Source organism: Osmerus eperlanus, chromosome 5 (genome assembly GCF_963692335.1).
Source record: "Osmerus eperlanus chromosome 5, fOsmEpe2.1, whole genome shotgun sequence".
In the NCBI taxonomy this organism is placed as follows: domain Eukaryota; kingdom Metazoa; phylum Chordata; class Actinopteri; order Osmeriformes; family Osmeridae; genus Osmerus; species Osmerus eperlanus.
In genome coordinates, this window is record NC_085022.1 from 17,159,483 (window position 1) to 17,176,704 (window position 17,222).

Consider the following 17,222-nt stretch of genomic DNA (forward strand, 5'->3'; position numbering starts at 1 on the left):
CTGACCAACGATTTTATTGACAAAATGTAAAACAATACCATTATGGGTATCAGCTGCATCCACCTAGATGCTTGTTCAACCTGAGTGTTTCCCTTTTCAAGGAAAGGTTGGGACCAGATTAATCTGCCAGCTCATGTTTATTTGTTCAGACAGATGGGTCTGGCCACCCTCCTTTTCAAACTGATTTCCCTCTGGCATGGAAAGGGCCAGACAAACCGTTGATGGGGCAGTTTGATATGATGACTGTACAAAGCGGTACTTTAGCATTTTAGTAAACATCCAAGATGTCATTCTGATTGGTTGGTTCAGAAGCATTTTTGGTGCTCCTAGTGAAGACACTTCACTGGATGCATCCAAGTAATGAGTGTATTCATCAGTCAGGCTGTGTAAAGTGCAGATGGACAGTGTATACACATCTTATTACTGTACAAGTTAAGAGTCCTTCAAATGAGCAGCTATTGCAAATACATTTTTATTTGAATCAAGAATATATATGTACATACAAATTTGTTTTGACTGGAAACACTAAAATACAAAACGATATTAACATGAACCAAATGGTGAACAACCATTCTTTATAAAAGAATCAATAATGAAAAAACAATGTTAAGAACCATGTGTACAAAAAATACATTCACAGGTAAAACCTCTTCAACTTCTGTTCAAATAACCCGGGTCTGCAGACAGGTGGAGGGCAGGGTTAAAACTGGAAGTCTCTCTCGGTCATGTCTACGGCCCAGGCAAACTTGTCTCTCTGAGACTTGTTGTAAATCTTGTCCAGGGGGACCTCCATGTTCTTACACCTGCAGGAGAAGAACAACGCAACAAACATGTCCCCGGACCATGTTTAAGACCAACCGGATCCCCATATTTGTGACACAAATATGGGGAATAAACACAGCTAAAGTCTGATATGAGAGTGTGTGTGTACTTGGAAAGACTGCTTTGCGTGGGAGAAAGGGTTTGAGAGGGTGTGAGCGAGGAGTGCGTGCTCGTCTCTGACCAGGCCACACTGATGCGTGGGTCCAGGTAGTTGAGTTTGGAGGTGCCCAGAGCGATCTGCTTGTTCTCCTCCCTGTCTGTCGCCTGCACCTCCATCCTCAACAGCTGCTCTTCACAGCGCTCCACAGCCTTCTTCTTGCGCTCCACCACCCTGAAAAACACAGCTTGAATTCCCTTTCTCGCCTCATGCTAGCTCACTTAAACCGGTTACCTAGTGCAGTGGTTCTCAATCCTGGTCCTCGGGTTTTAGATGTTTCCCCTGCTCCAACACACCTAATTCAAATGAATGGTCGTCATCAGGCTTGGATAACGACCATTCATTTGAATCAGGTGTGTTGGAGCAGGGAAACATCTAAAACGTGCGGGCAGGGGGTCCCGAGGACCAGGATTGAGAACCACTGACCTAGTGTAATCAAACGGAACTAAAGGCAGAAGTATGTGTGTGAGAGAGAGAGGGTGTGTGTAACTCACGTCTGCAACTTGGGGTCTGAGCTGGACTTGGCCTCCTTCTTGGCCTCCTTCAGATTAGTCTTGGCCAGGACCAGCTGCTCCCTCCTGGCATCAATCTACAATCCAGGACACCTTTTTAACCTTGTCAGTTGTACTACTTGTTAATGGTCACATTACAGATAGGGATGGTATCACAATACTAATGTATTTTTCAAATCTCAGACTGGTTTCTTCCTACACATTAGTCACCATCAAAATTAAATTCACTTCAATAACTAATCCCAAGTATCTGACCAGATATTTTTTAATATGTTCAGTTTACTACTTGTCAACGACTTAAATTCTACAATGCAAGTATACCATAGCCACCTCTACATAACTCACTTGTAGGCTCCTTTCCCAATGTCTTATATTGCATCAGAGGTGAAGGTCCCAAGGTGGATGTTTGGTGGGTAACCCTTACAGCACAGACCCCCTCCCCCCTCCCAGTCTGAATTTCCCCCTAGGACACTGTTCACCCCCTCCTCACCTTAGTCTGTAGGTTGGCCATGGACTGGTCGAAGCTCTTTGGCGGTGCCCGCTGGTGGTTGCAGAGTATTGCGACTGCACGGTTGGCTCTGTTGTAGGAGAGCATCTTCTCTGCCTGGTTGTTTGTCACTGAGGTCAAATAAGTTGTTTGATTCAGAGACTGGGGATTCTTACATCAGAATTAAGAGATGTGTATTTTAAGGGTGTTTGGTTAGAATCTGAAAAGCTTTAGCTGTGTTTGTGTACCATTTGTGTGTGCATGTTAGGGTGTTTTTTTTTGGATGTGTGTGTGTGTGTGAGATGAGGTGCATACTGTTGGAGAGCTCTCTGAGCTGCTGTTGCAGGGTGACTGAGGCGTTGTATGTCCTGAACACCTTGGCAGTCAGGCCTGGCATCAGGGAACTCAAGTGCTTGTTCAACAAGCCTGTCTGCATGCACACACACACACACACACACACACACACACACACACAATAAATGAAGCATACACAGTACTGCTAACATGTGTACAAATCCTTCAAAGCCCACAGAGACCATGGACTGAAGCCTGCTGGCAGAAGAGCCTACAGTTCAACCCCTGGCCACAAGGTGGCAGTAGAGTACCGTGGATCAAGCACAGTTTCTGCACTGCAGGGAAACGGCGTCATCCAGTCTCCAGGTACATTATCATCACCATCATTTGGAGTAGAGAAGGAGATTAAAAAAAGACCATCATATTACTTTCTCTGACTTAACCGCAATTTCGACAAGTATTAGCATAGGTTAAAGCTGCCAAAGACAGGAATTATATTTCCATTAACAGCAGCGCCCTGACAGCAAGGGCTTTCCAATAACGAGACGCTCTAGAAGTGGAGAGCCGGGGTCTAGGGCTGAAACACACACTTAAATGCAGATGCGTGCACACCCACACATGGATGAATAAACCAAAAGCAATCCAATAGTGTCCTTAAGGGCCTTAAGTGTTGTGAGGCAAGCTGGGAGGGACGATGGCCGGGCTGTTTTCATCAGTGTAGGGTTAGGACACCCCGTCCTTCCCCTACAGTCCTGCTTAGAGGAAAGACGAGGAACGTGGACAAGTGTGTGATCTCTTATCTGCGAGCTCACAGGTGTGTGTGTGTGTGTGTGTGTGTGTGTGAGAGGTCAGCACCATCCACCTGCTGGGTTGGAGATAAGAGACTGCAGCATGTCCAGGTGAAGATACAGGGACTACAGCGACAGGAGACAGGCATTCCGGACCCCCCCCCACACACACACACACACACACACACACACACACACACACACACACACACACACACACACCACACTGACCAAGACTCCACACCCCAGAGTCTGAATGAACACATTCCCTTCCTTAACAAGACACGCTACCAGGAACAACACACACCGTTACTGGGAACGTGTGTGCAGGCAAGTTGAATCCCTCAGTTACGAGCAGGTTCTCATGCGTGTCCACACGCGCCCCTGCAGGCAAGAAGTATAAAAGAGGGGCTAGGGTCCTCTTATCACCACCAGAGAAGACGGAAGGCAGCCTAGTTATGTGACTGAATGTGTACTTTAATACCACCTCCCAATATCCCCCACATGGCCTTTGAGTGTCAATCAGGCCAGCTCAGAGCAGCGGTTAACATTTCCCCTTCACATGGCCTGCCATTTTTCATCACACTGGAGGTCAGGGAGGAAGGACACCCCCCCCCCCCCCCCCAATTCCTTCCTTCCTTCTCACATTCTTTCCATCCACCCGCCGCCCCCGCTCGTCCAGGGAGGCTTAGGACCATGTCATTTCACAGCAATCTCCGCAGCTGCCCCTGGGCCTGCCGGGGCCGGGCTCCTCTGCAGCCTGCCTGGCCCTGCAGCCTGGAGGGTGCAGCAGGGTGAAGGGAGGCTGCATTCATTTATAATCCTCTCAGTCAGCCTTCCTACCTCTTTTCCCCCTCTCTCCTCTTATCGCACTCCCTTCTTACAGCGCTCCGCCTTTGCTTCTCGTTCTTGCTCACCTCTTTTTTTTCCCTCCCTTACCTTCCTACCCGTTTCTCATCCGTCACTCTCTTCATTTCAACTCCACCCCCCCCCCACACTTGTCCCTTCTTTCTCACCCTTTACGGTCTCTTTTCTAGGAAGGCGTCGGTGTGAAGCCGCTGCTGAGACCCAGTAATCTCCTTGCCGTGTCCACAAATACACATTTCCTTTTTGGCATGTTTAGGCATTCTAGCAGTGGAATGAAAACACAAAAAGTTTCTGACTCACATTGAGGCGGTCGAAGACATCGTCACCTCCCTGCTTATTTTCCATGAACAGCTTCAAGTTTTTAAACACCTGGAAGAGACGAGAACAGAAGCCGTCACAACTGAACCCCGACAAACAGACAAGAGCAGGACAGACCCCCCCCCCCCCCCCCCCAGGACAGACTCGGGAGGCCAGCTGGACCCTAGTGTGTGCCGGTTTAGCCACTTGGGGTGAACCTGACTTGGCTTCTCAGGCACGATCAATCAGACACAATCAAATCAGGGAAGAGTCTAAGAAGTGCCAACTGTGTGCACGACAAGTCAAATCAAGCTCAATTTTTCTCTTTGAAGTGCGTGAGTGAGAGAGAGCGACAGCAAGACAGACAAAGAGAAGGAAAGTCTGAAATGCCAGCCAGACTGCATATACAGCAGCGGCAAACTCGGGCCTTCCAAATGCTCCTGATCATGCCAGAAGATGGGCCTCTAGCCAGGAGACATCCCTCTCCATACATCTCCTTCTGCTCTGCTCACTCACAGGGGAGCCAGAGGAAAGATTGGCACAATTATATTTGACATTTCCAATGAACCACTCCCACCCCCCCCCCCCTTCCCCCTCTTACCAAGTAAACCTGCTAAAATATGCAAGAAGCTAATTAATGCTAGGCAATATGTAGCATTTCTGTGATTTGAACTACAATTTTGCCTCAAGTCAACATTTAAAAATGCCGAAATAAAGAGGGAACTGAGGTGAGGTGTGTGTGCGGGGAGGAGGGGACCCCAGCCCTATACTCCAACCCCAGGTCAGATGTTGGCTGGATGAAAATCTTCTAAGTGCTGGTCACATGATTACATTTAAATACACAGCAAACTGGGTTTAACCCTGTACATTTGGTAAAAATGTTGACACACACGTCGGGGAGTTTGCAGATGGTCATGTGACCACCATCCCTTCTTCCCGTTCATCCCCCTCCCTCTCCAGGGGTTTGGAGACAGAACATTCCTCCAATTCCAGCTGACATTTACCAGCCCTAACCTACCCTGGCATTACATATGCAAAGATATGCAGGACACTAATTAATTTACCTGATGTGTTGCTTTTAAATATGCTTATTTGAATAATGAGACATTCTGCCCGGAAACAAAACAGGCTGGCAGGTGCAAACATGTCCTGGTCTGCAATATCTGGAAGGTTCCAACATTTGTGTTCAGTGTAATAGACGTGTCTGGATCCAGACACCTTCCAGTTCGTATCCAGTCCAATTCTCACTTCTGACAAGATAACTAAAGATGAGAGAGAACAGGAAAAAAACCTAATTGTCTTATTTTCCATTAAAGTCTTTTCATTTGACAATTACAATGTGTGACAGCGATAATACACAGCTATACGGAAATAATGAACTAGTGTCAGCAATATTGTTTTGACTAGTTTATTTGGGTTTTGGAAGGGTTAAAGCTCACTGGCAGTAAGACAAGGATTCCTTTTCTCACCCTGAGGATACCTCCAGTTATCCATCCTTTACAATCGCTTTTTTCTTTCCTTCTCAAATCAGATGCATTTAATATGGATTTGACTTTTATATAGCATTATCATCAAAACCCTACTTACAAGTAATAATTCCATGGTTGTTTATGCATTTCTGCCAGTTCGTTTGACAAAACCATCTTGACCTTGCAGTGAAGAACTAGTCGCTGAGAATGTCCACAGTGGAAGTAACGCCAGACCACCTGGGGTCTAGCCCACACTAATCCATCTCCCCATGTGCCAATACAAATGATCATGCCATCAATCCACTTGACTGACAGCTTGTTGGAGGGAACTGATAATGGAATTCAGTCATACTGTAATTCCATTGCCAAATTAAAACGCTGGGAGCAATGTGAATCCCATCTTAAATGGAGCCCTGTGGGTATCTTAACGTCCCGCTTCCTGGGGATGTGTGGGAGATTTAGGGAGCGAGCGGAGAGAAAGTGAGCATGTTCTGTGGCTGAGAGAGCGAGCATGTTCTGTGGCTGAGAGAGAGAGAGAGAGAGCGAGCGGAGGGGAAGCGAGCATGTTCTGTGGCTGAGAGAGAGAGAGAGAGCGAGCGGAGGGGAAGCGAGCATGTTCTGTGGCTGAGAGAGAGAGAGAGCGAGCATGTTCTGTGGCTGAGAGAGAGAGAGAGAGAGAGAGAGAGAGAGAGAGAGAGCGAGCATGTTCTGTGGCTGAGAGAGAGAGAGCGAGCGCTTACCTTCTTGGTGACTGGGACCTTGTTGTAGTAGCGGATACAATCTTTACCCAGGAAGTCAAACTCCACCACCCAGTCATCCCCCTCCAGGTGGTCGTGGAGGGTGAGGTGTTCCACCCGGAGAGAACAGCAGCCTACCGTGTCAGCCGTCTCTCCTTCCTCCTTCTCATTACCCGCTCTCAGAGCCAGCTGGGGCACACACACACACAAAATTAAGTTAAAACTACCACTAGAGTTTAGAACTGGTACGTACAGGACCACTTCAAAACGCACATGTTGGTGCCACTTAAATGCCTGAGCTGAAGAATGTGCCCTCTGGTGCTCCGAAACGGACAGAAGTATAATCAGCGCACATGATGGCTAATTAAATTATACTGCATTCATGTGGTGTCAGAATCAGAAAACAATAATTTCCCGACCGAGAAAATTAACTTGAATGCAAGTCGGAACACGGAAAGTCGAAGAACATCGTCAGAAAAGTGATAAATAAAAGAAAAGCAGTTCTTTGTCATTTTGTGGCTCTTTAAAAAAGGATCGGTTCAGGCACCGTTGGAACCGGAACCATTTAAAAAAAGTTGCGATTTGGCACCAGTACTGTAAAAACCCAACGATACCCAACCCTAGTCTAAGGACATCCGGTTCTAGGGCCTACAGCATCAGAGGTGGTCAGAGGCAGACCTTGTCGATGAAGTAGAGGGCCACGGCTCTCTGGCGGGTGGCCATCTGTTTGGACTTGAGGTCTTCCTGGTAGTGCTGGCGAATGCTAGCCACACAGCTCTTCAGTCTCCGGGCCACCTCGTACTTCTCCCAGTCCTTCTCCCCCTGAGCACACACACACAGTCAAACCTTCATTTGAACACCGTGCCCATAGTTCCTCCTCGTTTCCACTATGGTATGTGGTGCTAACAAACACACTACCCGTTAGGAGAGTATTGTGGGAGCTGGCCAGTGACATGGTGTTTGCCCATCCTTCAATGGAACCAGCCACTAGCATTTTAATTAACAGGACCCAGGCCACCCTACCCAAATACACAGGTCATCGTCACGGAGACACACTGGAATAACTTAACCTTCACAGATATGCAGGAAAGGAGAAGACAATAGAGGAGAATCGAGTAGAGACCAGATTCTAAAAAGAGAGTATAGGAGAAGAAATGGAACATAAGCACAAACATCCAACAAATACCCCTCTTTAGGCACCATTTGTGTAAACATCACCATACAAAACACAGGATTTGTGCCCACGCCACACAGTCCTCCGATGAAAAGCTCATTGGCCCATAAGAGCCAAACAAATAATTGCAATTAGAAACTGCTTTTCACAATGTCCTCCTCAACTAGGGGTTAAAGTGTTGCTCCTAGATACTGTAGCAGTACAGCATACCACCCTGTACCAACAAAACAACCCTCACACTGAGTCAGTGAATAGCCCCTAGTCACCCTGAACACAAGCAACTGGAATGAAAGGAACACATAGGCCATTGTTGCCATCAGTGCTTTCAAAAGCACAACACCTTGTATGAATAAGATATGTCATTTGCCTAGGATTTTTAGAAGCAGAAAAGCACTTTACGGCGCTTTTCTGTGGTTGCCGTTTGAGTGTGTGTTTCAATGAACAGAGGCTGCATGATAATCAGCCTTCACGTAACCCGGTTAAGGACAGCAGGATGGACTATAACAGAGCTGTTGTGCAGCTCACAACATGTTGTGAATACATGTAAACGGTGTTTGTTCAAAAGATGCCAACGCCTAGAGTTCCTGAATAAAAGGACTCAACAGCTTCCTTGACGACATACAAGTGGCGTGGAAACCTGCTTGCTTCCCCCCCTCTCCCTCTCTGCCTCTCCCTCTCTGCCTCTCCCTCTCTGCCTCTCCCTCTCTGCCTCTCCCTCTCTGCCTCTCCCTCTCTGCCTCTCCCTCTCTGCCTCTCCCTCTCTGCCTCTCCCTCTCTGCCTCTCCCTCTCTGCCTCTCCCTTCTCTGCACAGCCCGGGAGGTGGTTTGAGACGCATGATCTACGGTCCTTCTGCTTCCCACCCCCCCGCGTCTGTGTGTGTCAGGGTCGCACCTTGAGTTTGGAGTTGGCGTTGAGCATGATGTATTTAACGGAGCCCTGAATGTTCTCTGTCCAGCTGGCCAGCCACGTCACCCCGTTGTCATGGCGAACCTCCTTCCAGTGGTGACCTTTTGGGGGCTCTGGGATGCGAGATTCTCTGAGTGTGACCGTTACCGAGGGAGATTAGAGAACAAAGAGATAAAGAGAAAGTTTAAGAGGCAGAAAGATAACATAGGAGTGCATATGTAATTCATAAAAAAGTTGGCCAGTCTATGTAGTAAGAAATGCCAGTAAAAGTCTCCCCCCTTTACGAATTATCTGTCAATAACAAATGGTGTCTGGCTACCAAAAAGAGGGCGTTTGAAAAGGACCACTATCATTTGCTAAACCGAAGCTACCATTCCAAAGCTACAAGTGAAGCGACGAATCCCATTGTCAGGAACGTTCACAATGTTGTTGTCTGGACACAAGGAACACTAGTTCTCCTTAATAAAGCCTGACCAACCATGCACACACGGTGGCATTCTAAAGCCAGTGTGACACACGGCTTGCCGCAGGTGCCTGCAGTCTCACTTGCTGCAGTTGATGATGACGTCTTCGGGCCAGATCCTCTTCTTGAGCTGGCCCTGCTTGGGGTGCTCCCCACGCCCCCTGAAGAGGCTCGGGGGCTCAATCTTGAAGTTGCCGATGCGCTCTCTGTGGTGGTCGAGCAGGCAGAAGCCGTACTCCTCCACGATCTTCTGGTTGGCTTCTTTGATCACCTGGGGAGGTGGAGAACGCCACAGAGCAGGTTAGGGGGAGATGGGGGGGGGGGGGGGGGAACAACAAGCTTCCTTCTTCCGTTCTGTGAGCTGACATGGTCTGACAGGTGTGAGTTTCTCGGTTGTAACCAAATCTAATCAATAGTTTTAAACTTAAAAAGGTATCTCAGAGTGCGTGTGTGTTTCAGAGGCTCAATTACTGCATCTTGAGGACTGGGCACCATATGAAGTTGAAAATTGGCAGGTGTATAATGAATATAACCACATTTGTCACCATTTTGCAGTGCACCAAGCAAGGGAGCTATGGATCGGGTGATAACGGGCACCGCACTAGCATTCGCTGCAAATGGGCACTACAATAGTACAAACGGCTGAATAGAATCCAGTGCTGCCTAGCCTGGTCTCAAGCAGGCCCCTGGAGAAGGTCCTGGGTGAGATCTACGTGTTGAAAAAGGCTGGACTGTGTTCAGCTGGGACAAATGGTTGATCTCACCAGTTTCTCTTCCTTGGTAATGCTCTTCCTGGCCTCCACCTTTTGCTTATGCATGTTGTGGAGTTCCCCGAAGTCACACTTATTCAGGTCCTGGATCAGTACACGCTCCTTGTGGGTCATTTCCTAAAGATGGTGCGAAGACGCGTGACCCTTTAGTGAACATGTAGGAGGCACGGGGACACACAAACAGAATCCCCACAAAGGACGACCCCCCCCTCCCCCCTCCTTACTCACTAACCAGCGGATCACAGATCAGTCCATAATGGAGCCGTATACTTCACCAAACCACCTCAACTAGTGCGAATGCTCGAGATCACAGGTCAATCTGGGTGCCCAGCAAACAACGCGCTTCTTTAGTTTGATTTAATTGGATCGTCTCCCAGGCAAAATGTTACAACCATGCAGCCTCTCTTCTAACGTGCTGCCCCATAGCGGCGAGGATGCCAGCTCTGCAGGACCTGCGAGCCAGGCAACGACAGAACCCACCAATTACAATCACTCTCCTGTCCCCGACTCTCTTCTCATCCTTGTATGTTTGTCTCCCTGCTTACAACCCCCCCCCCCCATCCATTAAATATTCTCTCTCGCCATGGGAATTATTTTTTCACCGAGATGCAGCACTTAAACTAGAGAAAGAGTAGGGGGGAAAGGAGAATGAAGGCACATTAAAAGCCCAATTTATATGGTGTTTATAAAAGGTGGCACAAAGGGAGAGAAAATCAAACAGCCTAGCTTCCAATCAATACTAGCGTCTGTTGGACATGCACCTGCTTTATTCAGTCAGCAATGCAACCAGGTAAGTGTTTCAAGTGTGTCTAGGAGGCCAGTGGTTCCCAACCCTGGATAACGACCCATTCATTTCAATCAGGTGTGTTGGAGCAGGGAAACATCTAAAACATGCAGGACAGGGGGACCAGGGTTGGGAACCACTGGTCTAGGGAACTAAGTTGTCCAGGGTCTAGGGGCCAGTGGTGTAAGGGGCTAGGTGGGCCAGGGGCTAAGAGGTCCGTGGTCTAGGGAACCAGTGCGGTCTAGAGGGCTAGGTGGTCCAGTATGTGTGGGGCTAGGTTGCCAGAGGTTGAGGAGACCAGTGGTCTAGAGTTTCAGAGTCCAGAGGGCTAGGAGGCCAGTTTAGAGTGCAGCCAGTGTGTGACATACCCCCCACACTTCTGCCACAGCAGATGGGGCCACTTGAAGACACTGAATCAAGTCTCTAACCATGATTGACAGGGAGAGAGTGGGCGGAGACTGGGGGGGCAGTGAAGCGAGGAGAGGTTCTTCCTGTTGTAATAAAACAGTTTAATTGGATTTGTTCAAATGCGGGGAGACGGTTGTCTGGATTAGCATATCAATGCCTTTACACAAATCGTATTTTCAACAGCATTGAGCACTAAGCAGCACAAAATTAATTCTGCATGATATGGCTTCAGGCTTGGTTAGGGTGGGGTGTGTACCGAACACCGTGCCACCACCTCGCACGCATCCCAGCTCTCCACTCAGCCCGTTTCACGCCCTCACACCTGGAAGGAAACGCCGTTTGATTTCCCTTTCGTTCCAATCAAAGGGAACTTGAAACGGTTTGCCGGGCACATTGGCTGGGGCGACTTCATGGCTTTTCTCCACGGATTCGTGTGTGGGCTCCACCAAGCCCACTTTCAGATGAAAGGCAGATTCGATTTCAGACTCGGGTCAGGATGCTCAGTGTATGGGTCCCTGATATATATGATATACCTCAGACTCTGCCAACTCTAACATGCGACAAATATTTTTGCGCCATTTATACTGAAGCTATATTGTATTCCCCCTACTATTAAGAGATTTTGTCCTTGGGCATACAGCTTCACTGTTCTTCGTCTCATTCGTTTCAATTCTCTTTATCTCCCCGCCCCTCCCTCCCTCCACCGCCAGTCTCTCCTGACCCATACCTTTCTCCAGTCCTTGAAGAAGTTGTTTCGGAACACCTCTTTAGTGGTGTACTCGTGGTCCAGCATCTGGGCGAAGAACAGAGCCACCTCCTCGGCTGCAGGGCTCAGGTTCACCTCCTGACCTGAAATAAGACAGAAGTCCAAACCTTCCATAATCCCAGTGGTGCATCTTCTGTGTGTCATGTTTGAAGAGACCATCTCAAGGATCAAGCCAATCAATCACCCTCTCCTAGACACACACACGCACACAGAACGAGAGCAACAGTTTTAGGTGTCAAACGATGTACGTAACAGGTCTCTGCAGTGCGCGCGTGCACACACGTTCAGTAGGGGGAATATATGTCAAATGGTCTTCAATAACCATGTTTGATCCAGCAAGCCAACAGCTCCCCTTCACTGTACAGCCCCAAGTAAAGAAGCTGGTCCTTGGATCTCTCTGTGCACACACGTCAATAAAACAACTTTGTTGTTGTTCGTCATGGAGTCTCTAGTGTCCTTTAGAACCGCTTCTCTTGGACCCCCACTAAAACTGACAAGTCGGGAGCAGTTTCATAGCTCATCTATTGCTCTGTACCAGGATCAATCTGCTTCTCTGTGTTCACAGAGCTGGTGTGATCCTGGTAAGCCTGGACAGGGCATAGCGGTTTGTCTTCCTCTCTCCCCATCTCTCTGAGAGCAGACAGGAATGACAGATCAGCTGTCACTAAGCACCTCCAAGTGGGAAGGCTGATCCAGGATCAGAAGTCCTGCTGAGACAACTTTCATGCAGGCCACACACACACGCTGATCAAGGCCTCAGATCAGACTGCTGGTTCTCCCCCTTAGAGACCGGCAGGAGAGACCGACCTGCAGGAGAGACCTGGACTGGCTCCCTACCGTCGTAGTAAAAACGAACATCCTTAGGCAGGGGCTGGTACTCAGGAGGGAACCACGGTCCTTTATGTTCTAGAACCTTCCACTTTACCCCGTACTCATATTTCTCCTCCTCCCACCTGAGAGCAAGAGGGAAACAGAGACAGCTTTCAATTCAATCATATACTACCTAAAGCAAGTATTCAACATATGCTGCTGTCATTAATACAAGACTAGACCAGAGGCCAGCCAACTGTCAGAATAGCACGTCCAAGTTGAAGTAACATGTGATCCTTGCTTGTAAAATGCCCCAGACGGTGATGTCCCTCACCATCTCCAACGTTGCTGCTCCTCTTCCTCCTTCTTCTTAATCTTCAGAGCTCGCGCCTCCTCAATCTCTTTCTTGGTCCTCTTCTGCTTGGTAGAGACTGTGTTCCCCTCTTCCTTCTCCTCAATCTCTTTCTTGGTCCTCTTCCGCTTGGTAGAGACGGTGTTCCCCTCTTCCTTCTCCTCAATCTCTTTCTTGGTCCTCTTCCGCTTGGTAGAGACAGTGGGCCCCTCTTCTTCCTCCTCAATCTTCTAGGAAGACCAACATCAACAGGCACCCTCAGTACAGACCTACTTCTACAGAGTAAATGACTTGGACACGGAAACTGAATGCAGTATGGTGGATTGGCAAGATGAGCCAAATTTGGGCTCTAACTTAATACACATCGGTTGTCGTCATTATGTTGAATTTGACTGGATTGGAAGACTTATGAAAAAAAACATTTGTTTGATCATTTTGTTACAGTAAATAAGATTAGATTTCAGCTAACATAGTTTAGTGGATTGTAGCCATAGGTGACAAGTTCCATGCATTCTGCTGTGTTTACCGCTGGTCCCATGAAATCCCAACTTCGCATTGTGATGACATCAATGTCGCAACCATCACATTCACCCTTGCTTTAGGGAAAACACAGCTGAAGGGTTTTGTGTAATTACTGTCAAACACAGGCAGGAGAAAGGAGAGGGTGTTCACCTTCTCTTCAGCCTCCTTCTTGACCCTCTTCCTTGGTGTCCCCGAGCTTACCTCACCATCCTCCTTTTTTAATGTCGTCTTTTTCTGAACCCTATAAATGATCCAAGGAACAGAGAATACACATTAAAACCAATCAAACGAACCTGGATTCGGCATGTCCCTATTCAATCGTTAGCCCTCACATGGCAGAGGCAGACGGCACGTCCTGCCTCTTCCTCTTCCTCCCCATCTGCTGGGGAGCAAAGTCTCCATCCTCCTGCTTCACAGCCATGTTGAACCTGGAGAGAGAGGGAGAGGGACAGAGATGGGAACAAGAAAAGGAAGGATGGACACAATAACAAAGTTTGAGACTCGTCAATAGCTATTGATGCCGATTGTAATAGAGCTGCAGAATTCCCACAACACAGCATGAACTGGCTACAATTGGAGCAACTGTAGACTAAATGTAGGCCTTCCAAGGTAAAAAGGAGCCCAAATGTGCACACTGATGATTCAGTGACCACACAAAATCACAGTGATTAAACAACATTATTGAAAAACAGCCAAATGATAATGGGATAATTACAATGATTAGAAAAAAATAATAATTACAGGACTGTGAGCTTGAGTGTCCCTTCATTGTAGCTCAGCAAAGAGAAATGGACCAAATTAATAACTAATTAGAGCAACCACTACTAATAAATTACACTTCTGCTTCCCTTCACACATGCTAAACAGCACCCAGTTGGGCAGACTGGAGCCCATGCAGTGGGCTACTTCCATTGAGTGTCCACACCCACGTATCGTCGGAACAGAAGGATATTGATTGGAATTGATGGAACATTTTCGCAACTGCCAAGAGTCTGTAATTAAATCCAAGCGTCGGCATCCATTGTTGGGCAGAAAGTTAACCTGTGTGGTTTGTATTGGCAGTACCTGGTTGCTGAGATGTGGTTTCTTTTCAATGTGGCTAATGAAAACGGAACGTTCCTCGACTTTGACCATCGTAGTACCATGCACTTCTGATCCTTGATCTTTCGAAATGCACCATTTGTACTTTGCTTGGAATAAAAGCCTCTGCTAAAGGAATAGAAAGGTCATGTAAACATGTTCTCAGTAATTGTGAGAGTTAGGAAGGTACCACCGTGTAAGGGGAGACAGAAAAACACCCTTCAGCCTTAACCAATTTCGAGTACAGGTGGGTTGATTTGTCTAAATCAAATCAAGGAATAAAACTGAGATAAACAAAATAACTTCGAAAGTCTTTGTCAACTGTCCATTCACCTGAAGTGTACTTGGAGTTGGAATCCCCCAGGAGTGACAGCCAGAGTCACTTCTCATGATTCAATCAGATCCTGTTTGAGGCCTGAGGCAAATGCAAGACCAACACACTGCCCCCTTCCCCCAACCGTGGGAGTCCATCTTCCCCCGCAACACCATCTCATTTATTGCGTTTCTGACAAGCCACAGATATTTTCTTCAATACAGCAAGAAATTAATTTCCTGAGAGACAGCTTAACGCTGCCTGAGATGGGAATGGCTCATGTCCAGCCTCCTGGACATCCAAATCACCTAAATTAATTTACATCACCTCAGAAGAAGCAAGAGAGACAGAGCAAGTAAGAGTGAGAGAGACAGAAATGAATTGAATCCATTAGAAACGTAAACGGATTAAAACTAATTTCCAATGGCAGCAGCAAGATGCCAATTGGACAGTTTTTTTCATGTTCATCAAGTCAATGAAGTGCAAAAGAAACCTGAATGTGAGTGATGAGTAGCGCCATCATTCACCATTACTTGGCCTTCTTTTCAAACGCTGTCCAAAAGTAATTGAGCAGTGTTACACACCTGCCGTTTGCATCAAATTTAACGCTCTTTGTGTTGACCTGACGGAGATAGAAAAATTAACAAGAGGAAGACAGACAATGCTGACATTCCATCATCAATTGCCCTTTGAGGACATAAATAAATGAAATCAATAAAATCATCCCTTAAGCCAAAACACACTTGAAAGGGTTGACAAAAACGATTTGCCACTTTAAAATGTGTACATTGAAGTGATTTCATTTGATCCAAATAGATAATCACGTCAGGATTGGTAACAGCATAGCTCTGATTGGCCAGAAGCTCTTATTAGTCTGACCACTGAGAAATGGTGAGAGGACCTACAAATGTTTGGCTAAAGTACTTCAGAAGGCTTCCATAACACATTTTAGCTTGTGTAGTATGTGATATGTAACTTTGAAATGGGTTGACAGAAACCTGCCAGTTTTTAAAATTATATTTACCTTGACCTTCTCTTTCCTGTGCTTACTGCTACTCACCACACCATAAGAGAGGACGGGAGAAAGTAAAGAATAGTTCAGTTACTATTTTAAGTGTTTTCTGAATGTTTCATTTGGAGTTTACTGTCAACAGAATATAACTAAGTGATCACTTGTGGATTGAAGAGGTAGTTGATAGTTAAAACCATCAATGGTGGGACCCTCAAAACGAATGTGTCACTGTCTTATTCAGTAGGATTTAGTCGTATCAAAGTAATACTTTAGGCCATGACTAGGCTACATGAGGAAGCCTAACCCAATCCCAGTCAGCTTTGGCGAGTGAAATCACAGAGCCGGCTGCCACTCACACAAACCGTCCATTTTTCTTCCTCCTCCTATCAACTACACGTCAATGACGCATGACTGGAGTATAATTTGTCTCCTCATATAATGCAACAGATATCAATGTAAATCAATGTATTCAGATAAAGATGGAGTAGGCTACCACTAACAAATTCTGTGGTACTCGCGTTAATGAATGCACGGCGCCCACTCACTTTCTGGAGCTTTTGCAGTGAGCTGAGACTAGGGAGATTTACGACCGTCTGTGCGGCTTGTTTTGTTTGGAGGCTTAATTTGTCTCCATTTCCTTCTTGACAACATGAGACGAGAGCCTGCACGCTAGGGCAATGGTGTGTTCAGCCATGTGCAGGTATTTGCAATATAACAGGTTGCAAAAATTCGACAAACAGCACTACGCTAGCCACAGAAGTGAGCAATTTAGATCATCATGATGCTAGGAGGGTGGTTAACAGCAGGACCTAGAATCTACCTACCATACTTTCAATCACCTATCACACTGCTTTGAATCACACCTGTAAATTAGAAACAGTATCTATGTATGCAATCTTGTCACAGCTACACATGCTAAATTCACCTTTTGGATGCATCGGTGGGGCCATCTTCGTTCTCACTCGGCGAGCTCTGTCTGGGCTTTTTAGCTTTGGCCTTTTGGCCCCGCTTCGCTTTGGCCATATTTACACACTGCAACATTATAAAACATACTGTAACGTTCAATACAAAGCGAAAGCTAGCTAGAAACCCCACCTTTCATGCCTTACTACTAGAAGTAACCAATTACATGTGTATTAGTAGACCCCACATGGTTCCGCAACTATAAAGTTAGCTAGCCTCCCTACAAAGTGCAAACCACACAGTGCTTACCAGCCTTTCCCCCGGCGGTAGTAGTGCAGAGCCGCCTTGTTAACTGGACAGCTTAATTTATATTATTTAAAATGTGAGATGACTGTACGACAGGTGGCTACTGGATAAAATCGCTATTTATCTAAAACCGAGCAATATTTGTAATGCCTGCTGAACCTTCGTTTTATATTATTGTTACAATAAGCGCTTACTGATCCAGATTGCGCGGGAAAAATAATT

The 17,222-nt window shown here is 46.8% G+C and overlaps 1 protein-coding gene across 2 annotated transcripts; it reads right to left on the reverse strand.

Annotated features, from left to right (window-relative positions):
- Positions 1-456: 456 nt before the first annotated feature.
- Positions 457-17,010, reverse strand: zgc:173742 (DNA topoisomerase I, mitochondrial). Of its 2 annotated transcripts, none has more exons than XM_062462042.1 (18): positions 17,004-17,010; positions 16,717-16,823; positions 13,719-13,814; positions 13,537-13,627; positions 12,847-13,091; positions 12,540-12,655; positions 11,664-11,785; positions 9,739-9,861; positions 9,058-9,245; positions 8,497-8,641; positions 7,109-7,252; positions 6,434-6,619; positions 4,228-4,296; positions 2,294-2,408; positions 1,982-2,109; positions 1,474-1,568; positions 1,004-1,153; positions 457-803 (listed from the first exon to the last, which is right to left on the reverse strand). In XM_062462042.1, exons 2-18 carry the CDS (start codon positions 16,812-16,814, stop codon positions 701-703), a joined length of 2,214 nt encoding a protein of 737 aa, XP_062318026.1. In that variant the 5' UTR covers positions 16,815-16,823; positions 17,004-17,010; the 3' UTR covers positions 457-700. The 2 variants fall into 2 exon arrangements, with proteins under 2 accessions (XP_062318026.1, XP_062318025.1); XM_062462041.1 differs by having other exon boundaries at positions 12,847-13,094.
- Positions 17,011-17,222: the final 212 nt, after the last annotated feature.